At 40.5% G+C, this 12,963-nt stretch overlaps 1 protein-coding gene across 3 annotated transcripts in view; it reads left to right on the top strand.

The window, feature by feature from the left end:
• Positions 1-12,963, top strand: part of ZFYVE9 (zinc finger FYVE-type containing 9) — an 85,265-nt gene that overhangs the window by 54,964 nt on the left and 17,338 nt on the right. For 2 of the 3 annotated variants that reach the window (XM_006035178.2, XM_025191338.1), the window contains 2 exons: positions 959-1,081; positions 2,479-2,634. In XM_006035178.2, the coding sequence (XP_006035240.1) occupies positions 959-1,081; positions 2,479-2,634 (279 nt within the window). The remainder of the gene's footprint in view (positions 1-958; positions 1,082-2,478; positions 2,635-12,963) is intronic. The other variant, XM_025191339.1, reaches the window with a different exon arrangement.

The raw sequence follows: 12,963 nt of genomic DNA, 5'->3' as shown, positions 1-12,963 counted from the left end.
CAGGAAGAATCTTTATCCACAATATTGTTAAAAATAAGAAAGCAAGCAACACTTCCATGACATAAACAGGTTTCCCTGTCCTGTTTAGCTAGTCCAATTATTAAACCTTCTGAATAAATAGGGAAACAAGTAACTTTACTTAAATGCAGCATACAAGCCAAATGTCACAGGCTCAGCAATTTAATGCGGATATCTTTCCACAGGTCTTATTTTGTGTGCGCATAAACTTATTCTGTTTCTCATGTCTTCACATTCCTACTCCTTTGCAATGTTTTACTGCCAACTGGGCATTTCATGTAATCATGTTTATGTTTCAAATATACTCTTTATGTTAGCAGTTGTGGTGAACCTTCTGGGTAGATATTTATATCAGGCAGGATAACATAATTTGCTTCATATTTTGCTTTTCTTCAATATATCCCTGATTTCTATGTGATGCTGCATTGCTTAGATATAGGCTGGAACAAGTTTACATTCCCTCTAGGAGTAGCTCACTGCATTTAAGAATGTAAATCTTTTGCCCAGTTACGTTCTATTTGTCACATGCTTCTGCATCACCTTGTGCAAATGGGGATTTGGTCTGTGAACAGAGGTCCAAGGACTCTTGCCAAATAAATAATGGTATTAACATTTATTAGTATTTGAATGAAATACTAATATGTTCATCTACATTACACCCACTTTTAAAAAGAAGTGAAATGCTTGCTTTTCCAGGTTTCTACTGTAGTTTGATACTATTTATTAGATAGGTGGGAATTTTTATTAGATAGGTGGCCTACAGGAATTAGGTGCCCAGATTCTACTGAAATGCTGAAATCCTGCCCAAAAAGAAAGCAACCCAGTAAAATGCTAGCAAATTGAACTATGCATCGGAACAATGAGTCATTACTTAGCTGATGACATTTCTGAGTGAGTTACCAGCAAGCGAATGACTTAACCATGTATTTCTTTCTTATAGATTATGCTGTAGAAGAAAGACCTTCTCAGATATCCGTAATGCAGCAGCTGGAGGATGGTGGCCCTGACCCTCTTGTGTTTGTTTTAAATGCAAATTTGCTGTCGATGGTTAAGATTGTAAATTGTAAGTTATTTGTTGTTTAATTTGGGGGAAGGGTTTATAAAAAGAGTATGCACTTACCACTGGTTGAAAACACAAAACTTCCTATTTTCTACTGACAGTCTGAATTGCTGCATGGAACTAACATATCCTATGTATTTTATTTGTATTAAAATGTAAAATACACCTATTCCATGCTTCAGGCCTATATACAGATACTTTTATATAGAAATACAAAGAGATTAATGTCAGTTCAAAGATTTTAAGACATACCAAGAAATTAATGTCAGCTCCCTGATTCTACCCATTGAAGCCAAGAGGGCTGACTGTTACTCCCTCTCTGTTCTCCTCATCGTTTACGTGTGTGACCCTTCCTCAGATTCTGGCAAAAGAGAGAGAACTTTGGAGAATGTGCTGCAATTAGTTGGACTCCAACTAAACATATGTATATTCAGTTCAAAATGACCTTCACTAAAAACAACTGCACCTCATTGTCATTGTTAGTACTGTCTTGAGGGGGGTGAGGTTTTTCGTTGACAGGTCACTGTTAATTTCCATTGGTTAAGGTGGTTGTGTGTCAAAATAAATGAAGGTTGTAGCAAGATTTTTTTTGTGTTAGAAAATACCTATAAACTAGATAAAAACAAACTTTAAAAATATGTGCTGGTGTTGTTACATCTGACTCAGTAGCAATGCTTATATATTTCCTAGAATCAAGGAGTTTTCTGGAAATTTAATTTTCTGAGTGGGTTAATCGGGAAGGATAAAACAAATGTTGTTAATATTCACTTTGAGCGCAAGATCAGCTTTGATAATAGTGTCTACATTTAACCTTTATTTGACTCCAGCACCATTCATTAGACTGGATGCTGACTATATCACTAAACATGAAACAAATTCTTTTTAGGATGGCAACATGTCCAGTGCAAAAACTTTAAAACAGAAGGGTTTGAGTTGCAAATCTGGGACATCACATGAAAAACCAGATATATTCTCCATGACACCTTATAGACAAAGTTGCCTGTTTCATCCAGAGCAGAGAGTTGGTCAGTGGTTCGTGCTGTGTACCAGCCCTCTGCCTGCATCTCTGCATCTTCCACCTCTATTCCTTTTTTTTATGTTGTGCACAGACATTTCCAGTACAGAGGTCTGCTCTCTGGTAGGCATCTGGCTGGGATCAAGCCTTTAGTTCTCCCTATATTGCAGACCACAGTTTTATAATTTGCTTTTGATCCTCATGTGCTTGCCTGTAGGATTTAGAATTTAGTGCCTTACTTGTCTTGATGACAAATATCAGGACTGTGCATGTTTCTGTAATTGATTCTTCAGCTGGCTCTCTGTAGGGCAATTTGGGCAGGGCAGGACAGATGGATGTTGAATAGATTGCCACTTTTCCTGAGTTACGCTTTTTCCCTCTGCAGACGTGAACCGGAAATGCTGGTGTTTCACTACAAAAGGAATGCATGCAGTGGGGCAGTCTGAGATCGTGATTCTCCTGCAGTGCTTGCCTGATGAAAAATGTTTGCCCAAGGATATTTTTAATCACTTTGTACAGCTTTATCGGGATGCCTTGGCAGGTGGGAATACTTTTTGTTTAAAATCTGTGGTAGGTGACAACTTTGATCGATGACCCTAATGAGCTAGAGAATCATATTTGCATTGTAAAAAACATGGCAATTTTCTGTTTGTTTTAAACAGGTGAAAACATGATGCTCAAAAATGATTGTGTCCTGAGTTCACATCCACTGTTAGTATTTTATTCAGTAATGCAAATGGGAATATAGTAAGTAAAAATATCCAAGCTCTAATTGGCAAGAATAGTTGCACCTGTCATAGCATTCCCTTATAATAAAGGGATATGCTTTCATTTTCAGCCTGTATGGCTACCTGTCTGTAACTTCTGAAAATACTACCTTTTAGACTGAAACTGCTCTTGTGTTTCTCAGCCTGAAAATGACTCCGCTAGGCAAAATTATTTCAGCTCATGTTGATTTGTCAGATCATGAAAGCACGTAGGGCAGAGTGTTGGGGAAATGCTGTGGTGGGCATAGAGGGGGCCTTCTGAATCTCCCTAGGCATGTTCATCTGGGGGAAGGGAAAGTATAAAAGGGCCCAGCCCAGGCAGTTACAAGTTGAAGGCTGGAGTTGTCTCCATGGACTAGTTCTGAGGAGGAGTAGTAATTTTTCCATGGATCTCCCTAGTATCTGATCTGTTTTTTCATATCGGGTGTTGAACTCTGAATTTGAACAGAGTGGCGCTGAAATGAGTACTTGCTTCAGAGGTTTGTTCAACATCTAGCACAATGGAGCCCTTGCTAGAGATCCTAGGGGCTAAGGTGGTACTAATACAACCAATATGTTCAGTTTGCAGACAGGTCAGGATGTTTTTAACACATGGCGGTAAAATGCAAGAAAGAACCTTTTAATGAAACATTAAGTTTACAATATTAAATCCACACAAATCGGGCAGCTGAATGTTTTTCCCTAGAATGCCTGTAAATAGGCCATGTTATGGAAGAAAAGTTAGCTCCAAAAAAGTCATACCTATATGCAAATGAGATGAATTGCAATTGCAGCAGAACCATACCTGAATTCTCTCCTTGTTATATTCAGACTCTCAGTCATCAAGTTGTTGTACATTGGTTTTTCCACCTAACTGGACTGGAAAAGTGGAGTTGCCCTTTCAAGCAGTGCCAGATCAAAAAATTAAACCAAAAACAAAAAGATTGGCCTTGTAAATAAAAAAGCTGTACTGAAAGATATGAATGTGTTTATTTTGTACTTCAGGTTAGTTCTCCAGAGGTGAAATTGCACTGCACATACGACTGTCTGTTATAAATTCATCTCTCTCAGATAACCTATTGCACATTTTGTACAAAGCACTGTGAATAATCATCCAAAATGCTCTTTGGATGATTGAATCCAAAGTGAAATAATGAAAAAGAATTTCCTTCCTAAAACGTCTTGGTACAAGAAAGGTCGGCTTGTCCAGTGAAGAGTGCTGGATACAAAGTGTACTATTATCACGTGGTATAATTGATTTCAGATACATTGGAAATGAATGCGTTCCCAACCCTGATTTAACCAACAGTACATCGTAATCTTCAGATTATGATGATTCTAGGTTGGTGCGTATATTGCAGTGCAGTTCTGTATGGAGATTACACTATGGAGATGCATAATTTATAACTCCTACATAATGTATTCTGAATCCTATTTTTAGCGCTCCACTGGTAGTAATTTGATATACTACGTTGCAATGCAGTTAGGGAAGTAGTGCTTGCTGTTTTACAATTTGTAATCAGAAACCAAACTTTATCACTTACAGTGCTCAATCTTTGATGTCCTTTGGATAATACTTTCTGTGTGCTATATTTCAGATATGTGGTGCAAAGTAAATTACATCTTGAGTTGCTGTAGGATATAAAATGCTCCACCATCAGGCTTACACAACTCATGGCAGTCAGGATAAATTCAGACAGAAGCCCATAATGCGTTCACTACGTATCCATCCCTATCTCTCCTAAGGTTGTGTGTGCTTGTGTACAGGCACACCTCCAAGCATACATACAGAGTACTTGTAGGCTTAACTTACCTCTAGCGACATTTTCTTTTATTCATAGAGGAGGAAAAAACCTTGAGGTGCGAGGGGAAATTTCCCTTGGATGTTATAAGTATGCATATTCTAGGCAGGCCTAAGCTTCCAAATTTGCCCATTTTTCAGAGGTGCCGTACTCGTTGTGGGTATCAGGCAGCGAGCATGGATTTGCAGTGAACTGTAGAAATTAGAGGCTGTTTGAAACCCTGACTAACAATTTTATTTCTTGATTATAATAGTATTTGAATTTATTTTGCAGCCAGGAAACAGAAGTCCTTTAAAAATATTTTTGAGAGCTATTTTTTTTTTTGGCTCCAGAATGTAAATAGGGAGAAATGAAAAAAGTAAGTAACTAGCCCTTGTTAATTATTGATTTAAGAGTCCTGAACAGCCAGGATGCAGGAATTGGTTACTACTTTTTTTTACTGATATATTTAATTATTATTTTATTTATTTATTTATTTATTTATTTTTTGCCAGACTGTTTAGGTAAGTAACAATAAGAAGCATGAGTATCTCTGGAGCATTTTCTAGGAAATGAAATTAAGTGTGTTTTCTAGCTTTTTCCTTATTAACTTGTCACTTGTGAGCTCCGCACTCACCATAGTAAAAACTTTAAGTGTCTGTTACAAGTATGCCTTAGCTTGAGGCCTCTGTAGACAATCTTGCTCTCTGCAGTTCCCTGCTAATGCAGACAGGGCCTGTTTTGTCCCATGTGCACATGTTGAGTAAAGCTGTCCTTCGCTGGCTGCTTAGTTGGGATCATGATTGTTCTTCGTCAAAGTAACCTGCAACACTTGGAGGGAAAGGTAGGGTTTCGGTATGGACTGTAGCCATGTAAGAGAGAATGCATTTCAGGCTTTTTGATTAAGACAAATATTAATTGCTATTCCATGATTCCCCTCTGGCCCTAGAAAGCTTGGTTTGTTGTCAAGCTCCCTGCTGTTTGGCTTTTCGTGTTTTGAAATTGGAGGCTAATGCTTTCTGTTGCAGTGGTAATCCCACGATTATCCTTGTATGTTGGCAATAAGCCCAGCAGGAGGTCCACCAAGTTGAAAAATGAGAACTTTGTCCATATAAATGGGTACTTCGGTGCAGTCAGGCATGCCAATGGAGAGCTGCTAGCTGTGCCTTAATGCGCTGGCCTTTCTTTTGATGTAACGTAATAAAAAATATTTCCTTTTTTCTAGTGAAAATGCAAATCTGGCAACAGGGGGTTATTTCTACTGCCTACTCACTCTTGAGGGTCTCCCTCAATGTTTGTTGCAGTTTTGATCAGGGTGCACTGATTTCAGTAGACGTGATGTAGATCACTAACTTAATCAGTAATCAAGAAACATGGGTTTTAATCTTGCTTTGCATTTGTGCTTTTTAGTTTTCATTGGCTGGTAACCATTTAAACATGTTGATGTGCGACTAAATCGTTTTTACACTTTCAATTTGGTACCTTTTTATGTAAGCAATTAGATAGCTTAACTTAAATTTTTCTGTCTTTTTTTTTTTTTACATTTTATGAAAAATAGTGAATGCTAGTTCTTATTTATTTGTGATGATTTTTTTTGTTGGTGATTAGATTGAGCTACTTTTGTCTGGAAACTGGACTTGAATTTAAAATGCATAATAATTTAATTTAAAAAAAAAAATACAGTTGCTTATGTTAACATCTTGCATTTTAATAGGTTTCTGTCAGAAAGGTTGGTTGTCAGGATAAACTGTTGAACCAAAGTGAAGAAAGCAAACATTGCCAGCATGTTAATCACACAGCAGTATTTGCCCAACCAGTAGTTTACTAAACATGCATATTGGGATCTCAAAATAGTTTAAATTGTATTTTTGGCCATCCAAGCTTGTATACACTTGCACTTACTTTAGAGAAAATAGTTTCTATTGTATTTGATAGCTAATATTTTAATCTATTGTTTTTCCATTATTTAATAGTAACATAACTTAATCAAATCATATTACAGGTGCACTTTAGAGACCAACTAATCAGAAAAAGCAAACCAGTCAGCAAAGAAATCGTCAGGAATGTCTGAACAGTACTAGCTTTTTAAAATTAGTGCAGCATTGGCAGTTTTATATGGAAAGCTGTTCTTTTCCAATAAGTAATTGTAACCTATCCAACTAATTAGCTGCTTCCTCCATAATTTGAGGTGACTCACGTTAGGCAGGAAATCTAATTCTTCACAAGTACCGATGGCCTTCTTGCAAGATGGAGGTATTTTCTCCTTCGCAGAACCATCCTCCTTCCCATTGCTCCGATGTTCTCAGCTTGTTGACGCTTACCTTGGCACATTTGTACTTAGACAGTGATATCCTCGTCTGTTAGGGCTAGTGTGTGCATTGTTCATCAGCTCAATATAGTAATAGCGAAGTCAGCCAACTCTTCCTTTTCCAAACACAGAACTTCAAATAGAGCCGCGTCATGTTCAGCCTCCTGGATATCGTCAGGGGAGGCTGCATGGAAGTCTTGTTGTTTGAATAACTGAAAACGGTATGCTTAAAATGTTTCTGAGTGGTCTCTTGTCTCACCAGTGACCATGCCTTTTTCAGATTGTGCAAAGCCCTGGGTAGGTTTTCTGTGAGCTCCTCACTGGTGTCAGTAGCTGCCAACTTTTTATGGGCAAGAAGTTTCCTGTAATTTCACTTAATATTCTGTATTATACCTTGATTCATTGGCTGGATCCAGCCTTCTGATCCATTTAGTGAAAATTTTGTGTGTCATGTATACTTTGCTGCTGTACACGTGATTGTTAGGTAATATCTGTTGTTTTAAAAGTGTCAGTTCCTTTGACATCAATGAAAGCTAGTATGGAAACCACAGTCATTGCACTGTTTCCTCCAACATATGGTTGCCTGGTGGGGCAGTAGGTCTTAGTTGAGATGCACTTATAAAGCCACTACTGTTTTGTCAGCATTCCTGTCAGTAGCTGTATATTTCCCCCAGAATTTCCTGGAGCTTAATCTTTCATCAATCAAGCTGGGAAAAGGTCAGCAAAGTTTCCTTTACGGCATACTCTTCTGTAGGTGAGACTGGCAAGTCTTAAATTGGCTTAAACCCTCCATTGCTCCCAGTGAAATTCTCTACCCTGGAGGTGTCCAAGTGGTGGCCCAAGGGCTACTTGTGCTGGTTAAACTTCAGCAAATGGGGCTTGTCAGTGCATCTGCCTGAGCTGCTGCATTGGTACGGCTCTGGAGCCCAGAGGGCAAATGCTGCCACTCCTTCCTGCCTCACTCTTGCCCACTGCCCCAGATCAAGTCCAGCCCCCTGCCCCAGGGGCAGGAAGTCAGCTAGGGTCAAAGGATCCCAGCAGGATAAGCATCCAAATGTTTCTTAAAAGAGTCCAGAGTAAGTGCTTGCACCATCTCTGGAGGCAGTTTATTCCAGGCCTTGAGGGCTCAGTCAGTAAAGAAGCTTTTCCTTATGTCCAGCCTGAAATGGTCTTGGAGGAATTCATGACTGTTGGACCTTGTCATCCCATGGGGTGCTCTGGTGAACAGGCATTTCCCCAGGTTTTGCTGCATACCCCTGATGTACTTATAGGCAGGCACCAGATTGCCCCTGAGCCTGTGCTTTTCCAGGCTGAAGAGTCCCCTGGCTCTCAACCTCTCATCATAAGGTCTGTTATCCTGACCTGATCATGTGCATGGCTCTCCTCAGCGCACTCTCAAGCTTCTCCACATCCTTCTTGAATTGTGGAGCCCAGAATTGGATGCAGTACTCCAGCTGCAGCCTCACCAAGGCCAAGTACAGCGGGAGGGTGACATCCTGGCAAGTGCTAGAGAAGCATCTATGGATGCAAGCCAACGTTTTGTTTGCTTTACCCGTTGCGACATTGCATTGGTGGCTTATGTTCATCTTGTGGTCAATCATGACCCCCAAGTCCCTTTCGGCTGTGGTACTAGCAAGCATAGCACTGCTGAGTCTGTAAGCCTGCTGCAGGGTCGTCCGTCCCCCCCCCTGGGTGGAGCACCTTGCGTTTGTCAGTATTGAATGTCATCAAGTTTATATCTGCCCACTTTCTAAGCCTATCCAGGTCAGCCTGGATCCACCAACCTGTCCTCGGGTGTGGACGCTCTAGCCCAAAGTTTAGTGTCATCGGTGAACTTGGCCAGTCCACTTCTGACACCAGTGCCCACATTGTTAATAAAGACATTAAAGAGACTTAAAGGACAGAGCCTTGGGCGACACCACTGGTCACGAAGCACCATGATGATTGACTTCTGTTGACTACCACTCTCTGGGCTTGGCCTCGGAGCCAATTCCCCAGCCATTGGACTGTGATGTAGCCAAGGCCACAGTTGGCCAATTTTTCTGAGGAGATCATGGGATACCAGATCAAAGGCTTTTTTAAAGTCTAGATATATGATGTCAATCTCTTCTCCCTTGTCCAGGTGATATGTTACTTGGTCATAGAAGGAGATGAGATTGGTCAGGCAAGACCTACCCGCAACAAACCTGTGCTGGCTGTCCCTCAGGATGCTGCCCTCAGCCAGCTTGTCAAGAATTGTTTCTTTAATGATTTTTCCCAGAATCGTTCCAGGGATTGAGGTCAAGCTGATTGGCCTGTAGTTCCCCAGATCTACTTTCCTCCCTTTCTTGAAGATGGGCACCACATTAGCCTTCTTCTAATCTTCAGGTACTTCACCTGAGCGCCACGAGTTTTTGAAAATGTTTGCCAGTGGCTGGGCTATGATGCCTACCAGCTCCTTAAGTACCCTGGGGTGCAAGCTGTCAGCACCCGCTGACTTGGTGTCCAGCCTCTCAAGGTGATCCTTTACAAGGTCTACATCGATGCTGGGGTCTCCAGTTGACTAGAGTCAATGGCAGGGGAAAAGGGGTGTGAGTAGGGACAGCATTCACCCCCTGGGCTGTTAAGCTGTTAACCTGTCACCAGGAGTGAATCATCTGGCTTGTGAGAAGCCCTGTGGGCCAGATCTGGACTGTGGGGTGAAATGAGTTGGACACCCCTGTTCCACACCAAGCTGATCAGCAAAAGCCTTGTTTTTTTTCAATAAACGCATCTCGATCAATGGTGATATCAGAGTTTTCAGCATTTTCTTCATCAAACCACACAGCTAATGCAACATCACCATCCTTGTGCTCTGCTGCTTCCCTGGGACCAGTGTATTCCTTCTTCACATTCAGGCTTTGTGTCTGACAGCTTCTCAGGGTGTTTTGCTTCACAAAAAATTCCAGGTGGTTTTCTTTTCTCAATTTTTACCTGTTTTCTGTTGCTTTGATGGAATGATATTTTTGTTCCAGTTATTTTCAGTACAAATTTTGTTTGAATCCAGTCTTTATTGCAAGACTGGTATAGGACATAGTAAGAGGCTTCTTTTCAGTTGCAAATCTCAAATAAAGTGCGCACAAGATAGTATGTGTGCCTTGAATGTGTGTTAGTTTTGCTCCCCTTCCTGCATCAAGCTGGACCAGGATTTGGACCGTGTCATGGAAGCTGGGACTGGTCTCGCAGGAAGTGTGCTGGCACGCACAACCTTAACGACCAGTCAGTGTTTGTCAAACAGTTTGTTGCTGTAAATGAGCAGGAAGGAGGACTTTCAGTTCAGCTAGAGGTTTATAATTTGTGCTGGAATAACGGGAAAAGTAATCTTGACAACAGTGTACAGGATAAAGATTTGATAACATTGAATACAGAAGTGACTATGATTTCAGTTTTGTTGATAGCTTTGGACTGTCGACATACATGGGTCTGACATAAGTGGAGAAACAGGTTTGCCTGCTTTTTCAACCCCTGGTTAGTGTCGTTACTTTGGATGAACTGGTTACTTTGCTGAACTGAAACAATCTTCTGGTTTTGTTAAACTTGAATACGTTTGCTTGATTAAAATTAGGTGTATAGTAAGTTTAGGTCTTAGTTGTAGTTTATGACCATTTCAATTAAATTAGAAATATGGTGTATTTTTAGCAAGAAACATATTCAATTGAAATATAATCCTTTTTTTTAGTTCGGAAAATCAATTTTGGTTTTAATTAATTGAGCATGCAGCAGAATAGAGGGTGGATACATGGATGGATGACTGAGAAGTTGCATAAATAAAATACCCTTCTTTTCCTGGGTATAATCCATCAAAATGAAGTAAAAACATACATTACTTAAGGTACATTGCATACTTGTAGACAAGCCTAGGAAAGATTGCCACACGCTAGTTTTTGGCAAAGAAAGGGACATGTATAAATTTGTCACTGAAACGTACCCCTGCCAACCTTACTGAAATATGCTGGTAGGTAGGTAGAATACTGATTTCATCCAGACCACGTGTATCCTTCATTCTGAATTACTTGCTGTTGATACGCGTCTCAGTACAAGGCTGCTGGACGTGGTTTTTTTGTTCAGTGTTTTGCTCATGTGGCTGTTTTGTCAAACGGGGTCTTGTAAAAACACGCAGCACCAGTGTCTTCCCTCCCTGGCATCGTTGCTTGTCCTCGGTACCATAGTGTCCAGTTCTCACTTTCCCCAGCCACGTGTGGCCTTTTTTCAGGAAAATCCAGCAACAGACCTGATCATCCTCACGTGTTGTTGACTCGGGTCTTTGGCTGCAGGACTAACTTGCGTGGCCTTTACGGCTTTGGGGACCGATGGTTAATCTTTGTCAATCTTAGATGATTGCTGATTTTAATGAAATGCAGAGCTAACTGGAGAGTGGATGCTGCTCCTGCTCCATCAAGCCTCATGTTAATGTCTTCCATAAGGAACGATACCGCTGCTGGTTCTCTGACATGGAATTAGTCAAATAATGTTGAGGGTAACATCAAGAATTGAAAAAAACCCAAAAGCAGGCCAATTCTACTCTGTGTGTTGGAATGAATAAGGGTAGACAAAGATGTGTGAGCATCTAAAGATACGCTTGAAAATAATGAAGTATGGGTGTTGCTTAAATTTAAGGTTAAATCTAGCCTATTGTCAGATACCGCATGGAAATGCATGATATGGAAAAATTGTTTAAATGAAACAATTTGGAAAGAGGCAACAGGTTCTTCTTCCTTTGTCTTTCAGAAGGATCATCAAATATGTGTGTAGTATCTTGCTTATTATAGAAAGAAATCTCACTGGAGAGTTAAAGGCAGTTAGGGAACAGGAGGAAGGTCATGCTGAAGTGTTGAAGCATGATTTAAAACAAATCTGGAGAGCTGCTTTGGATTTAAGTTCAAGGGTAATCCAGTATAACTGCATGTGCTAGGTATTGAAACTCATGCAAAGCTGCTTTAAACGTATCCTGCATGCCTTTGGCACTTAACAAATAATAATACTAGTTTTCACCATACCCCTGATACAATAAGATTGGTGGGAGCAAAGGACTTTCTTTTGCAGTTTTGGACACCTTATGAGTTGTTTTGAAGGAAGTCATAAGGGTGTCTTGGTTTAAATTGTACCCTCTTGAGAAGGATAACTCTTTGTTGCGGTTCCTTTTTTATGGCTGCATTTTGGCTACAAGTTTCTTGACGTATCTATCCGTTGTGCTCAGAGTATCGTGGCTTGGGTTGAAACAATACATTTAAGTGCCGCCTGCCCTTCGTTTAGGAAAGTTGTACAACACAATCAGACAATCCAAAACAAAGACAAATGCAAGCCTGCTTGGAAATTTGAATGGCCTGGGGAGAGAGCTTATTGGCTGAATATTGTTGGGAAATGTTGTGTATGAGCGAGAGGAGGAAGACAGTATGCAGGAGCAGACTGCATGTGACACCTGAACTGCACAATGGATGATCCTGGGAGAAGCGAGGACAACAGGTTTTTGGTTTGGGAGTGCAAGCTAAAAAAAGATTTGGAGCTGTGAGCAGGGAAAATGTCTCAGGTGGTTTAATTCGTCTTGTGTTCAAGAAAGTAGGGCTTTGTACGTTCTTGCAAATGGCATCAGATATATTTGACTCCAGCACCAATTTCTTCTAATTGGAATCACCTACAAGACCCCAACTTTTGCCTAGTTGCTCAGGTGAGAGCCGAGGATAAGAATAGCTGTGGTGTGTGCAGCAGGGTGTTGGGTAGCTGAGCTGCAGTTGCCATTCTTAAGGGTTTTATAACCTGTTTCAGTTTGCTTCGGGCAGAAAATTGTCTCATTAGGCAGCCCAAGCGTGCTTCCCTTGAGCTCCCACCTTTAGAAACCTAGCATAAATAGCCAGCCTTACAGTTTGGTTCGATATTTGGCTACATTCACAAGTGAAATGTTCGATCTCTGTTATCCCTGTTGTACAATAGTCCAGATTGCAAAACAGGACAGTGCGACACAGCTTTATTTTGCCTTGCATCTTTCATACAAACAGGACTCCAGAGAAATCTAAATTACA

Source organism: Alligator sinensis, unplaced genomic scaffold (genome assembly GCF_000455745.1).
Source record: "Alligator sinensis unplaced genomic scaffold, ASM45574v1 scaffold63_1, whole genome shotgun sequence".
In the NCBI taxonomy this organism is placed as follows: Eukaryota; Metazoa; Chordata; order Crocodylia; family Alligatoridae; genus Alligator; species Alligator sinensis.
This window is presented reverse-complemented; position numbering and strand designations above follow the sequence as displayed.